This window comes from Gymnodraco acuticeps, unplaced genomic scaffold (assembly GCF_902827175.1).
Source record: "Gymnodraco acuticeps unplaced genomic scaffold, fGymAcu1.1, whole genome shotgun sequence".
NCBI lineage: Eukaryota > Metazoa > Chordata > Actinopteri > Perciformes > Bathydraconidae > Gymnodraco > Gymnodraco acuticeps.
Genome location: NW_022990459.1, coordinates 2,343,279 through 2,358,953, shown reverse-complemented (window position 1 = coordinate 2,358,953; position 15,675 = coordinate 2,343,279). Strand labels below are relative to the sequence as shown.

At 40.2% G+C, this 15,675-nt stretch overlaps 2 protein-coding genes across 2 annotated transcripts in view; one reads left to right on the top strand and one right to left on the bottom strand.

The window, feature by feature from the left end:
- lamb1b (laminin, beta 1b) overlaps window positions 1-8,742 on the top strand; it is a 28,088-nt gene extending 19,346 nt beyond the window's left edge. The window contains exons 24-33 of the mRNA XM_034225942.1: window positions 1,185-1,554; window positions 2,349-2,533; window positions 3,110-3,351; window positions 4,189-4,392; window positions 4,467-4,611; window positions 5,138-5,345; window positions 5,429-5,570; window positions 5,883-6,059; window positions 7,726-7,885; window positions 8,139-8,742. Coding sequence (XP_034081833.1) covers window positions 1,185-1,554; window positions 2,349-2,533; window positions 3,110-3,351; window positions 4,189-4,392; window positions 4,467-4,611; window positions 5,138-5,345; window positions 5,429-5,570; window positions 5,883-6,059; window positions 7,726-7,885; window positions 8,139-8,275 — 1,970 coding nt within the window. The 3' untranslated portion in view covers window positions 8,276-8,742. The remainder of the gene's footprint in view (window positions 1-1,184; window positions 1,555-2,348; window positions 2,534-3,109; window positions 3,352-4,188; window positions 4,393-4,466; window positions 4,612-5,137; window positions 5,346-5,428; window positions 5,571-5,882; window positions 6,060-7,725; window positions 7,886-8,138) is intronic.
- Window positions 8,743-9,287: 545 nt separating this feature from the next.
- On the bottom strand, window positions 9,288-14,104 carry eri1 (exoribonuclease 1). Its single transcript, XM_034225943.1, has 7 exons — window positions 13,708-14,104; window positions 12,757-12,938; window positions 11,791-12,007; window positions 11,529-11,612; window positions 11,342-11,451; window positions 11,142-11,256; window positions 9,288-10,627 (listed from the first exon to the last, which is right to left on the bottom strand). The coding sequence occupies exons 1-7, from the start codon at window positions 13,780-13,782 to the stop codon at window positions 10,385-10,387; spliced, it is 1,026 nt and encodes a 341-aa protein (XP_034081834.1). The 5' UTR covers window positions 13,783-14,104; the 3' UTR covers window positions 9,288-10,384.
- Between the last annotated feature and the right edge of the window lie 1,571 nt (window positions 14,105-15,675).

Below are 15,675 nucleotides of genomic sequence, written 5' to 3'. Positions count from 1 at the left end.
CATGTAGTAGTATAGAAAGTATGATTTTGAATGCTGAAATGTAGTGAAGTAGAAATACTACTTGAGTAAATGTACTTTGTGACATTCCATCCCTGGTTACAGGTATGTGGCCTTTGTTTGACATGTAATGTTTTAACCCTAAATGGGCTTTTAACAACAGGATTAATATTTCATTTTGACACAAACAAAACTTCCACCCCAATCCTCACCTTCTGCTCCATACATCATGAAACATAATGCAGCAACACTGCTGGTGGAAACCTTCAAACGCTGCATTCCTGCTTTCTGGATTTTCTCTTCTCCCTCCTTTTATTTTCTGAGGAGGGAGGGCAGCCCTCAGCAGTCGGGGGGTCAGTACGACCTTCAAGGTCACGTTCATGTCTGAGTTTATTTACTGGAGCGGGTGGAGGTTGAATAAGCTAGGTTTTCAAATAGCTCATTCCCCTGTAAAAAGCACGACCAATCATTTTAGCTGGCCCGGCTAAAATAACTGGATGGCCTACCTGCCTGTCAGCCTTCCATCTGTGCACAAACTTATCTCGTGCCCTCATTGGTCATGTGCGCTTTCCTGTGTGTTGGAGGAGGGGCTCTGTAAAGAAGTGGCAGATTTTCTCCGGTCGTGTATTTTCAAATTCTAGCGATCTCGAGCCGGTTTCTCAAACTTACCTACCCTATCTTTAAAAACATTTTCCACCAGAATTTATTTAGTGAAAAAGAAGGGAAAAGTCATTTTACACCTTTACTTAAATAAACCCACAAATTAAATATATAATATATATAATTTATTTTGGGTTAGGGTTTATGTAAATATAAATACAAATACAATCAAGAGAACATTACATTCATGCCGAAACATCAAATTCTAATTAAACAAAATAATATTTCTAATTTCTGAAAGGAGGAGTAGGAAGAAGTCAACACTATTTAAATCTTACCCCCTTTTTTATATGTAATCAATAATCTTGATGATTAACTTTAACATTTTATCTTGATGCCTAAATCAACTCGATTAAAAATAAACAATTAAACATGAAATAGTATTAAAATGACCATTTTACAGTATTTTGTGGGTCTTTTTAAAGCCATCTGGGTGAGGGGGGGGGGCTACTTAAACTCTTAAACTGTCTTTGTCTATTCCAGGATTTATTCAGTGTTCCCTGACTCTCCCCTCTGTGTGTTTGCAGCTTGTGACTGCGACCCTCGGGGGATCTCCAGTGATCAGTGCCACCGTGCGACAGGTCAGTGCACCTGTGTGGAAGGGGTCTCCGGCCCCCGCTGTGATCAGTGCGCTCGGGGCTACCAGGGGGAGTTTCCCGCCTGCGCACCCTGCCACCAGTGCTTTGCCATCTGGGACAAGGTGGTGGGCGAACTGACCAATCAGACGCAGCGTCTGGAGGCCCAGGTGACAGAGCTGAAGGACAGCGGCGTGACGGCACAGTACAAGGACGTGATCAAGAAACTGAACAGAAGCGTCTGGGCTGTGAAAGAAATCCTGGAAACCAATCCTGCAGGGCTGAAGCTGGGGGAGATCGAGGATCTGATGCACCAGATTACGTATGTACTAAAACACACGGAGAGGGCTGGTCTATATGAATAAACAAAAAGGGTCACAATATAATTAATGAAATACCTGGATATTGTGATTATATTGTAGGGTCGTCCCTTGATGCTTTTAAACTAATTATTTCACAATGCAAATTTGACCAGTAATGGTGTAATGACAACTACATGTACTGCAGTCTAGTCTTAAAGGTCACCTATTATGCAAAATCCACTTCTTCATGTCTTTTATACATAAACATGTGTAATAATAAATTCTCTCACTTTTTGTCCTGATCCATTTCTATAAAAACCTGTCTGAAAATGAGCTGATCAGATTTTGGCCACTTTATGATGTCATAACGATTTTTTGGCAACCAAGGTAACCCCCCCCCCCACCTTATCACCTGGATCTCCTCCTAGAGCATCATTGTGTTCTTTTTAACCAAATATCTCTCAGAGGGGCGTGGGGAGTGGCTCCTTATTTTCATCTAAAGTAACAGACAGAGAATCAGCACTTTGGAAACAGGGCTGAAACAGAGGGGATTATGGGATGCTACAATGATCTTTTTGGTGTTTGGAGCCAAACACTTCAGAGACATGTTTTGTATATATCTCAGACCTATAATATATTGATGAAAAATAGTATAATAGGGGGCCTTTAATACTAGAACAGGTTGAACAATTTGGTAAATTTCAGACTCGCAACATCGATATTATCTCAATATATCGCAGAGTCCTAAAATGTACAAAGAGATGTAGAAGGCGTCTTTTTGCTTGAGTTCATCGGTGTGTTGTTGTTTCTTCAGCGGTGTCATGTCCTACCTGAACGGAGAGCTGAACACAACGGAGGACGCGTTGATCCTGCTCCACAGCGATGCCAACGCCACCGATACAAAGCTGGACGCACTGACTGAGGAGGCCAACCAGATGGAGCAGAGCATCCAGGAGCTGAAGCAGCAGGTGTACAACGCCAAGAACGCCAACATCCAGGGTGAGGAACCAGTGGAAGAAACAGGACTGTTACAGTGACAGGGAAACCAGTGTGTCAGCTCATTGCTTTACATTCATACTGTTATACGTGTTCATAGAAAAATCGTATCTATGTTTCCAAAACATTTCTATATGATCCTGACATCTTATAGACATTTTAAATGATATATAACAGATTGTAGAGCCTTACTAGGGGTATGCATGGTTGTTAGCGTTAAGTATAGTTTTGGTTTAGTTTAGTAACTTGCCCAGGAAGGGAAATAAACACACACATAGAAAATTCACTACTGTCTAATATGATATAATGATTGACTTGTGATGGAAATTGGAACAACATGGACGTAAACTTCAACTTTACTGGTTGGCAGAGAACACCAACTGCTAGGCGCTTATTCCTAATTGACCGGATCCGCCAATAATTGACTAGAATGTGAAGAAACCGAGTTTCACACACTGTGCTCAAGCTCACATTCCTGCTTAAATAAATGATCCAAATCCATAGCTAAACTGGAATTGCAGTCCCACGATGACCAAGACTGACTGAAACCCTTTGATGGGGCCGTGTGTGTGTTTTCAGGTGCCATGGACACCATTACATCTGCACACATGAAGTCTATACAGGCGGAGTTCCAGGCCAACAGCTCCACCAGCGATCCCGGCAACACGCTGGACCAGTCGGCCATAATGCGAAATGACACTGAGAACATCCTCATCGCGTCTCAGAAAGGGTTTGACCGCGCATACAAAAGAAACTCGCAGAAGCTCGACAAAATGACCGACGAGCTAGATAAACTCGACCTTTCTGAACTGAGCGAGAAGGTGAGAAAGACTCCTGAAAATCTGTATTATTATTATTACATGTGTACCTGCCCAGGGACTGCAGATTAACATTATACAAATATTTAAAAAGCCAAGAGAATACAAAATTAAACAAGCTAAAATACAATAAGACTTAATGACAAAAAGACAAGATATGAACCGTGTATGATTTGAATGGATATTTGATTTAATAAAAGACAATCTTGAATTAAAGGTCCCCTATAATATTATTTTTCAACAATATATTATAGTTCTCAGTTATATACAAAACATGTCTCTGAAGTGTTTGGCTGAAATACCAAACAGATCATTGTAGCATCCCAGAAACCCCTCTGTTTCAGCCCTGATCCAAAAGTGCTGATTCTGTCTGTATCTTTAAATGCGAATGAGCTGCTGCTGGCCACGCCCCTCTGAGGAGTGATTGGTTTAAAATAACACAATGGTGCTCTAGGAGGAGATTCAGGTGATAAGGTGGGCGGGTGTTACCTTGTTGGTGATTGGCTAATGGTTGCACCACCCAAAAAAACGTTATGACATCATAAAGTGGCCAAAATCTGATCAGCTCATTTTCAGACAGGTTTTTATAAAGATTGTCAGGACAAAAAGAGAAGGAATCTTTTTTCCTGCAACTTTCAGAATCTTTTTACACAGGAGTCGTGTTGATGTAGAAAAGTGGATTTTGAACAATAGGTGGCCTAATAGAGATGATTGTTTTCTGGTAGTTTGTTGCAGATGTATAAAACATAATAATCTAAATGCTCCCACATCAAAAACCTCAAATTATTTATTTACATCTTATGTTGATGATCATTTCCGTTTTGTATTCTCTCTCTGCAGATTTGTGGTGGGGCAGCTGATGTTGAAGGATGCTCCAGCTCCCCCTGTGGTGGTCTGGGTTGTGTTGGGGGGGACGGAGCGCCTCAGTGCGGCGAAGGATGCACAGGCCTCCGCTCGACATCCCACTCTGCTCTAAAATCCTCTGAAGATTTGGACGAGAAGCTCCTGGAGGCGATGCAGGAGGTGGACAAGCTCTCCAGGATGGTGAGTGCACGCGGCCATTTTGAATCTAGAATAACTTGAGGTGGAGACGAGTCATTCATTTTGTTTTTAATCAGGTATGGGAGGCCAACAACCGCGCTAAGGACGCAAAGGTGAACGCTCTGGAAGTGCTGGGGAAATCAAACCGGAGCAAAGAGCGAGTGGAGCAGAGCAACGAGCAGCTGCGCACCCTCATCAAAGAGATACGAGACCTGCTCACCAGTGAGTGCACACACACACACACACACACACACACACACACACACACACACACACACACACACACACACACACACACACACACACACACACACACACACACACACTGCTTAGTATCTTTAAATGCAAAATTATGTATGTTTGAGATATTTCGAGCTTTAACTATTACACAATAACACATTTTTTGTTACAGTGATTTATTAATTAAGACATTTTTGAATATGGATGTAGCTGCATATTGGCTGCAATAAGGATACCATTTGATGTGAACACTAGGAAAACATTGACTACATATTTGTGCATAATTGTATTGTACTAAGTGTGTTAAACCTTTCATGATAACTCATATTTTGAATCTTGAAATATGAAACATTTCGTCAAAATGTAAATATAGCAAAATGGGAGTTTGGTAAAAAATATATATATTTTAGGAGTTGTCAAATATTGTTCACTTTACAGTTGTTCATGCGTTGGTCATTTCCATATCATTTTCTTACTGATCACCTGTGTTTTGTTCATGATTTTTCAGATGAGAAGGCAGATGTGGCGGTGATCGAGGCGGTGTCCAACGAGGTGTTGGCTCTGGAGATGCCGGCGTCGGCGGGAAAGCTGAAGGAGCTGACGGAGGAGATTAGGGAGAAGGTGGCCTCTCTGAGTAACGTGGAGACCATCCTGGGGCAGAGCGCTAGAGACATCCAGGTTGCAGAGGAGCTGCTCAAACAGGCCCAGGCTGCCAGGTAACATTAAAACATCTTCAAAACAAATATATGTTGTGTCAGATTGTCTATAGAAGATTCTAAAAGTATTAATGTGTCAACAGTGAGGAGGCTTCTCAAATGAAGGTGACAACGGACATAGTGAAGGCGGCGCTGGATGAGACTGAGCGTGCTCAGAACATCGCCATGGACGCCATCCAGCTCGCCCAGAACAACACGAAGGGAACCCTGGAACTGCTGGTCTCCGTGAGTTTGACATCTCTGACCTCTGTCACTAAGCTACTGTTGTAGGGAGGATAACAATGACTATCCGCAGGATGTCAGTGTTTGATAATGTGTGTGTGTGTGTGTGTGTGTGTGTGTGTGTGTGTGTGTGTGTGTGTGTGTGTGTGTGTGTGTGTGTGTGTGTGTGTGTGTGTGTGTGTGTGTGTGTGTGTGTGTGTGTGTGTGTGTGTGTGTGTGTGTGTGTGTGTGTGTGTGTGTGTGTGTGTGTGTGTGTGTGTGTGTGTGTGTGTGTGTGTGTGTGTGTGTGTGTGTGTGTGTGTGTGTGTGTGTCAGGTGGAGTCGGAGACGGCCATGTCGGAGCTGAAGCTCAGTAACACCACGGGGCGCCTGCTGCAGCTGGAGAGGGAGGTGGGCCTCCTGAGGCAGAACAACCTGGAGGTGACCCGCCTGGTAGAGGGCGCCGACCGGACCACCGAGCAGGCCCGGCTGAATGCAGAGGAGGCCCAGCAGGTCAGAAACACACACACACACACACACACACACACACACACACACACACACACACACACACACACACACACACACACACACACACACACACACACACACACACACACCTATAGTTGGAAATGCGTAGGGATAACCTATACTATATTAATCCATTTCACATTGTTATAGTTGGTTGTGCATAAAACTTGCACCATTGTATTACTTTCTCTATTTTATTGCAATACTTTGTTTCTCTTCATGTCCTAGTTATACTGTATGTTCAGTGGCGACTGGTCATTAGGGGCACAGCCCCACCTAGTGTCAGCAGAAAGTATTCAAATAATGATTATAACAAAATGCAAACAATTAATTAAAATATATTTTAAGATCATGTTTAATCATCTGATTCGTCTGTACATTGCTGTTTTAGTCTGTGTTCTTCTAATTAGTGTCTACAGTGTGTGCCTATTGAGCTGTTTAGAGCCATGTGGGACAAAACCCGATCCTGCCCCTCCCTCTCTCTGTCTAAGTGAACGGTGACTGTAAAAACTACACTGCGCATGCTCAGAGTATTTTCCTATTTAATGTGTGTGAGATTTCTCCATAGGATTTTAGAAAATAGCTCAAAATAAGATCTGTGGGAAACGTAGCTGTTAGATAAATGTACGTTTTGTTCAGCCGGATAATATCCACATGTCTACCCTACTTTTATAATTTTCGAATCATAAATCCATCATTTAGATTTATGATAGACTTTTGAAACTACAAGAAGATAAGGAGGACTTTTACAAAAAAGTAATAGAGATTTTTGTCCAGAAGGATAGACAAATGGACTTAATCTTCAAGTCAAGGTAAGACCACAATTTTATTGAAAATGGGATCTTACTAAGAGAGAACAATTCAATATTTAAATGATAAAAGTACATTTTTTGGGTATCCTTCTGTTGAACTGTCTGTTTAAAATTAATTGAAGCATCAGACTAAAGAGGCTTTTGAAAATAATATTATATTTTGATTTAGGTCAAAATATAATATTTGTAAACCTGAAGAGTCAGTGCCAGAGCCTCACCAGCCATGAACCTCACTGCAGAAGCTTATATATAGACATCTAAGTTTTTTGTGCCCCACCACTTTTGTACATATAGAAACGCCACGGTGTATGTTGCATTGTTGGAGGAGCTTGGGACTAAAGATGTCTTTGTTACACTGGAACTATTGTGTAGAGAATATAGAACCATTTATAAGATACAACAATCCCTGTTTTTAAAAATATGAATGCATATGTTTGATAGATACATACCTAGTAAACCCAACGATATGAAACATTATGTAGACCAAAGAACATTGGTGAACTACAATCTAATAACAAATTCTGATTTGAACTTGAAGTTACCTAAGCATACCTATACTTGGAAATGCGTACGGATAACTTTTATTTATTTTGTATAGGTTAGTGTAATAAATACATCTTTAGTCCCAAGCTCCTCCAACAATGCAACATACAGTATAATTAGGACATGAAGAGAAACAAATGATTGCAATAAAATAGTAAAAGTGATACAATGGTGCAAGTTGTATGCACAACCAACTATAACCATGTGACATGGATTTAGATAAGACAGAATGTACAATTAAAGTAAAACATGTTGTTCTGTTCTCCAATCAATGCTTCTTTGTGCGTATGCAGGAGTTCGACGTGGAGGTGAAGGATAAAATGGTGGAGGTGGAGGACCTGGTGGAGGACAAAGGGGAGACGGTGCTGCAGGCGAAGAGGAGAGCAGACACGTTACAGAGGGAGGCCAAACAGCTGCTGGATCAGAGCAGCATGCAGCTGAAGAGACTGGAGGGTGAGCCATTTACAGATGTTTTGACCTTTTTCACTATTTCTCATTTAGATTCTTTGAAACTTCATGATTTTGAACACACTATACTATGTTGTTATTTTGACAATTTGACATACTACAATCTTTTTTCGGCATACCATACATTTTTTTTCTTTGATATTTTCGACATACTATGTCTTAAAAGTGTTTATGTGACCACTCTCCAACAACAACAAGCCAAAAACTGCTCCCCACATTGACGTCACTCTGTTTCCAGAGGTGGAGAGTTCCTACGAGTCCAACCAGCGGATCCTGGAGGAGAAAGCTACAGAGCTGGTGGAGCTGGAGAGAAGGGTTCGGCAGGTCCTGGAGGAGATCAGCTACAAAGTCACTCTGTACAGCACCTGCAATTAACTCCTCCACCTGCAGCAACCTCTCATCCTCATGAGCACTGCTGGGATTTATTGGTGCCAAATGTTTTTAAAGCTTTCCCAAGTGCTGCTCCCAAAGTATTTTACAGCTATTAGAAGCAAACACTGTCATATAATTGACTGCTCAACACTCCAGTGTACCAGTATATTGTCCAGCTGTGCCGAAAAGGATTTGAAAAGCTGCATTGAAGTATTTAAGTATCGAGTCCAAAAGAAAACCACTAAAAGCCAATGTGACCTCAGCGCTCGAAACCAAGAATGTGTAGAGAATATAGAACAATTTAGCTTCATATCACAATCCCTGTTTTTAAATATATGAATGCACATGTTTGATAGATACATTTCATATAAACGTAATAAGCCCAAAGATATTATGTAGACCAAAGAACATTTGTGAATGGTTTTGCGACTGCAAACTAATAATAAATTCTGATTTGAAAATGAAGTTAACGAAGCATTCCAGTTGGTCTTTTATTTTTGGTTTATTGTGGATTGTCTACTTTAGAAAATCAATTTTTTTCATGTATAATTTTCTATTCACCGGGGTTTGATCAGTGACACCTGAGTTAATCAATATTTGTGATCTTACTATAAAACACCCCATAATTGTTTCACTCTTTTTAATCTGTTTAGGTTATTTGTGATTTCAAAGCACATGTCGATCGCCCCAAGAAGTGTGCTTACAAGATCTCTGTTCAATGTATTGACTGTGTGAGGCTGAACAACACTGCCCCCTACAGGCAAAGAACAGGAACTACAGATGGTCAAATCCAATAATCAAGGTTTGAAGCTTTCCATGGGTATTTGACTTAGGGACCATAATTAAAATACATTTTTTTCCAATAACTCCATGCTCGCTTGAAAAATAGTATATCGAAGTATCATGACAATTAAATATTTAGGTAAAGTACAGTACTTTAAAAAGGTCTTAAACTCAAGACCAAAACATTTAGAGACTAGAGAAATTACCTGTTAAACTTAGACAACAAACGATATTTACAATAACAGAGAAACATTTTATTTGCATTATTTGGCATTCAGAAGAACAGTTTTTCCTAAAATAGAGCATCTTCTGTGAAGTTAATTCCATATAACAAAAGATTAGTCCTGAAACACAGGCTCAACTCATACAGTACTGGCAACAGAGAACACTTACACTTCTGTAGTCAAACCAACACCTGTGCTGTATGTTAAAGAAAATATTGTAATTACTTAACAGTGTGATCTTATGGCTCTGTTATCATGTAGCACAGCAATAGCAGCAGCAGCATTCATGTGGGTTTTTATGTTTATAATATTTGCACAATGGTTTTACCTATGCGGTTTAAAGGCCAAAGTCGACATTGATATTGATTGGTTTTACTGCCCAAAGAATGATAATCATTCAATGTATTTTAAGAGTTGAATAGAGTGATGCAGGAGTCCTAAAACCCAGAAATGAGTTAGCATTTCAGGTTCCCTCATCTCAACTGCTTTAGAAGCATGAAATAAGCTCTACACCATAAAGCATGTCGGTAAATAACCACTGGTGAACATATGAAGCGTCTAAAAAAACAGCAGTTGCTAACAAGTGACTACATGAGACGACTGAACTGATGAACGTGATTACGCAAGAAATTAGCCGGCATTAGCGACAGAGCTCATTTACTGCAATAATCCGAGATCCAATGGAAAAAACCCTATGAGTTTTGTTGAGGGAGCGATGCTAACTTGTGGTTTGTTCGACGAAAATAAGTAATCGCTGCACCGCTCTATTGTTAAAGCAAAATCTAACATCAAAACATGCACAACAAGGTGAAACGTAGCTTTTTTTGTTCAAATGATCCGATGAATTTTAGCAGCTTAACAAGGCAGGGTGACAAATCCTCCCACAACACGCTGGAATGATCTCTGTTTTTAGACATCTGGTGTAAAAATATACGGAGTTGTGGTTGAGAGGGACCCTCACATCTGAATCTTTAATCAAAGCCCCCTCTATACCTTTTACCGACTACAGCTATGACGCTCCAGAACATGAACAACTTCACATAGGGGCTGTAAAAGTGCTTTGGATCTATTTTCCTTTAGCTTTTAGGGGTAAAAACGTGGGGGTCTAGTCCCTGCTGCGGGGGCTGTGAGGAGCCGGGGCCCCCTCCACCGGGGCCGAGCTGGGGACGGAGAGCAGCTGCCCGGCGTGGATGCGCTCGTTGACGCGCAGCTGGCAGCCGTCCTGCAGCATGCGCAGGGCGATCCGGGCGATGTTCTTGGAGTCGTCCAGCCCGGAGTGAGGGCGGCCCTCGTACTTCAGACCCAGCTTCTCCAGCATGGTGCTGAGCTTCGTCTGCGTGCGCGGGACCTGAGCCGGGGGGGGGGGGGGGGGGATTAAATTAGCTCAAATGTAAGACTTAAATAGTGTACGCATCTCATTTCTATACTACATTCTCACATTTTATTCCTTTTGAAAGCATCTCTAAGGACAACCTATAACTATATTATGACATGGCATTTTGAATGACATACTATATTACAATTCTGTTTTGTGTTTTTATGATTAACTATGATTTGACAAAAAGCAGTATTTTAGATTCTGAGATACTCTAATGATAAACTATACTATGACATAAATGCTATTTTGAATGACGTACAATTACATATTTACTTTGCATTTTATTGACATACAATGACTAACATTAACATAACATGTAATAACACTATAAAGTGCAGGGCTGTGTGTGTTTGTTAATGTTCAAATGTACATATGTGTCTGCTGTTGTTGAGGAGAGGGTTGTTAAGACAAACCATTTTAAATAACATAAGTATTTTATATAATATTGTTGTTGTTCCATGCTATGACTGCATTCATCTCTGACCTTGTAGAAGTTCCCGTATGATTTCCTGATGTTTATCCACTTCTTTGCAAACTGAGGATATCGGATCTTGCTGAGCCGACACTGGATGTTGAGGAACTTGCTCATGTCCCAGGCCCTGGAGAGTAAGTGTGTAAGTAGCGTGAATGGAAGAGGCACAAATGACGTTTGAAATTCTGCAGCGTTACTGAACTCAAACGTACCCGTCGGTCAGGATGGCGTACTTGTACTTTGTCCCGAGCTCCCTCTCCTGAAGCCAGTCGACGACCCGCTGAAGAACGGCAGGAAACACGTCTGCTTCTTCCACCATTTTCTGCTCAACAAAACAACAACTTACACACAAACTCCTGATCACAGTAATGACACTGATTACAAAAGTACCCAACCTACCTGTGTGATTCCTGTTAGCTTCACACAAAAGTCTGAAAGCTGTGGGTTCAACTCTGGCTTCACATATTCCTGAAAGGAGTCCACCTGTAAATAATAATAACAAACACTATTGTTGGAATTTGGATCATAGCGTTTGTGTTAATGCTGACCATTTGAAATGAAAAAAAGCATATTGGCAGTCAAAAAAAGGCATAGCATAAAGCGTGTACACTGTGACATTACAAACGCCACTTCTACGATTAACATATCAAACTCCACTCACGATTTCCAAGGTGTGCGTGTTGATAAGAACCATGGGGAACTCAATGATTTCATGATGGAAATCTGAGGGATTATCCTCTTCACACGTTGCTTCAAAGTCCACCACGCAGATGTAGTCGTAGTAGGTGTCGGTGGGGCTGCTCTCGGTGGAAGACTGCATCAGCTTCTGCTTCTTATAGTGGCTCTTCAACCTCTTCTTCATCACGTCCTTCACCCCTCTGTAGACACAGGGGACAGGAGGTTTGGGGACAGTTTTGTTGTGACGCTCAGCGGCAGTCAGTACAGGCTGAGTGTATGAACTGAGAATGCTGCATAGAAATAGAAATGCATTGATTTCTCTCACTGGTGTAGGGTAAGAAAGATAGGGTGTGTTTTGAAGCGTTGAAGAATCTGGCGTGAGTGTTTTATCTTCAAAGATTCAACAAAGGAAGATCCTTTATAACTGTACCGTTGGACTATATAACTAAGTAAAGTTCTGTTTATACTCTTTACATTAACATTTTTCTAAATCGCATGTTCTTTTCATTTTTATTAGCACGAATGTTTACACATACCATATTTTTGCATATTCCCGCCTAGCTAGCAGTTACAATGTGCATATTATTAAAAGACATTTTTTAATATTTAAGTGTAATATTTTGATCTTTATATACGCGAAAGGAAATGTCTTGTATGTGAAAGCATTCTTGGCAAAAACAGGATTCTGATTCTACTACCCTAAACTATATGATGTTGGTATATCATACTAACATCAGTATATGAAATGTCTATATAAATACTGAAAAACACTGGTGTTTGCTAGGGTTGGGAACACTAACATCTTAAATACCAAACGCCTGGGTAATAAAGAATAATAACATTACCCCTTTTAATATGAATTTAAAGTACTTTCTCTATCTGCATGTTTTATATCTTTGCTGCTGCAAAACAATGTCCCCAATGAGGATAAATAAAGTCTTATCTTTACCTTGTGTCCAGCTGCAGCGCTTCTAACTTTATCCGCAGCTCGTCCTTGGTCATGCGGTTGATGTGTCCGTTAGCCAGAGAGATCTCTTTGTACACCGGGTGGCTGAAGTCGCTGCTGGACTGAGACGGGGACACCTGAGGAGCAGACTCTCCCTCGGGACAGATCCTGCTGCAGGGCTCTGTCTGAGGAGGAATACATCAGTGGGTCCAACAATCAGAACTCAGAGCAAATATATCAAATGACTTGGGAAGCTTTCAGATCAGCTTCATGGCTCTCCCGATGTTTTGATGATGGTGGTGGTACCGGTGTTTCCTTTACTCGTCACCAAATTGTGTTTTAAACCAGAAATTAAAGAAAAAGTCCGTTTTTGAAAGATGTAGCTGCTGGTTTAAGGAGTCAGATACATACAAAATATTCTCAACATTAACCCTATATATAGATAAAGCTACCCAGCAATATATAAAAGGAAAAATAGTCCCTTATTCACCAGCTGCAACAGTAAAGTGATCTCATTTCTCATTGGGGATTAATAAAGTAGTATTCTTTCTTCAATAGATCCTCAAAAAACGAAATCACACCATAAACATTTAATACATTTGTTCACTGATATATTGAGTATTGAGTGAGTATTAGGATAACAAAATATCAAACCCTCCAATTTCATGAATATAGCAATATCAGTCAAACAATAATGGCAGTGATTGTATTCCAAATGGTGCATCACTGTAATTTAGATTTTGAATGCAAGACTTTCTATTTTGCACTGAGCTATTACAAATGTTACTTGTTTTGGTAAAAGATCAATGACTTTGATACCACTTTTCATTAGATGTATGTATCTTCCATTTAATGTAGTAAACTACAAACGTGTTGTAGTTTCATATAACAATATCTTTATATTGCAGTAAACAGTATTTCCACATGAAGCTAATGTTAGCTGCTAGCACCAACCTTTTCATCCTCTTTTGTGTTAGACATCTTCCCGTTCACGTCCTTGGTGTGAATGTTCTCCTTGTGCTCATCCATTTATAGCGGACGTTAATCCAGAAACGAGTATTAAAAAAACAACTTTAGTTAACGTTATCTTCATACTGGTAAATTATCATCTAACGGTATGGCTTCACAGGCTAACACATGCTAACAGGATAGCATACATCTCTCTTCTTCTTCGCTGCTCTGCGCTTTAAAACTCTACTTACGATACTAATGTGTTGAGTTGTAATTATTAGTTAGGTGAATAATAATTAATAATAACGCGTTTAATTGATAATATTAATATTTCAGCGCCAGTCAAACAACAGCATGAACAACACTGAACTTTCTTTTTAAGGTGGACAGTTGTGACGACTTCCGGTCTGCGCCAAAACAAACGGAAGCTCACTGTCGCCATCTATTGCAGTGGATGAAACAAGAAATGTCTAAACAAATATTTGGCATATTTTATCTTTTTTTAAACATAATACTAATAATATAAATTCAGGTGGACTATTATAATATCAGGTTTATCGATATTAATACTTCAGTGGCTACAGGTATTGTTAACTGAATGAATAATACAAGATATAATGCCCAAGATATATCGAAATGTATTTACTATTAAACTGTTGTAATCCCACTTGTTTTTATTTTTGTTTGTGTACTTATATCTCTGATACGGTAAGCAAATGCCATTAAAACATCACAAATCAATATCTATAATTATTATTTATATAAAGTTGTAATAGATATTGACGTGTAATTGGAGACAATGCTCATATATGACAGCTAGATGGCAGTCTATTCCTGACTAGATAATAATATAGTGTACTGTATACCAGAGGTGGGAGTAAGTCCTACATGTACAAGTCTCTAGCAAGTCCCAAGTCACTGTGGTGTGTGTGTGGTTTATATATACAGTCTATGGATGAGAGTCAAGCAAGTCAAGTCAAGTCATTGCAATGCTCAGGTCAAGCAAGTCACAAGTCAAGTCATACGAAATTCTGATGAATAACCCCAGTTTCCGCATTTAAATCAGTTAAAATATTGTGGTTATGAAAAGTGTAGTTTTATTTTCAACATAAACAGCAATGGAGAGTGGGGCGCTGAAATAATAACCCTATAAGTTCTAAAAGGGCTCTAAAGTGATAACAGGAGTAGGCTACAACAACACACATATTTTACATCAACATGTTAAGCCTCCTGCCCTGGCTCCCCTTCAGCAGGGTCACAGCATTTCTCCATGGTCTGTCTAAGGTGCTCCCATATGACACTGTCTCTTTGTTTTCCTAACTGTGTCTGTGCACAAATAAATATTGCATCAAAGCCAATACAACGGAATAGTGTATGTACCGGGCGCATGATATGCGTGTGTGTGTGTGTGTGTGTGTGTGTGTGTGTGTGTGTGTGTGTGTGTGTGTGTGTGTGTGTGTGTGTGTGTGTGTGTGTGTGTGTGTGTGTGTGTGTGTGTGTGTGTGCACGCGTGTGCGTGTGTACGTGTGTGTTTTTGATTGATTGATTGAAAAGTTTATTAACAGCTTATTGGATACAGTACAGTACAGCTCAAAACATACAATTGTTAAGGGGATGCAGACCAGAGAAAGACTTTCGTCTTGTTTACATCAGGGTCCCCCATTTCCAATTCATCATGTCATTTAAGACATATTTGACATACAGATGGCTTATTTACAATTTACATACAGGTGGTTTTTTACATACAGATTGCTTATTTACAATTTTCATTTTAGATTTCGTTCTAATACATCCTAACCGGACATTTAAGACATACCAAGTCTACAGATATACAGTTAGTAACAGAGTCTAAAATGCGAGTATATACATAGATGGGGGGGGGGGGGGGGGGGGGGGGGGGAATCTGTCCATTGAACGACAGGTTGAGATTTGTACCATTACCGGGGCCAGTTTTGCAATGCTCTCCCCCGA

Excerpts from the sequence above, each read along its gene's own strand:
- eri1 (XM_034225943.1), bottom strand. The coding sequence starts at position 13,782 with ATGGATGAGCACAAGGAGAACATTCACACCAAGGACGTGAACGGGAAG. Across the intron at positions 11,613-11,790 it reads ACACGCACACCTTGGAAATC|GTGGACTCCTTTCAGGAATA; the intron begins GTGAGTGGAGTT and ends TATTATTTACAG. Across the intron at positions 10,628-11,141 it reads CATACGGGAACTTCTACAAG|GTCCCGCGCACGCAGACGAA; the intron begins GTCAGAGATGAA and ends CCCCCGGCTCAG.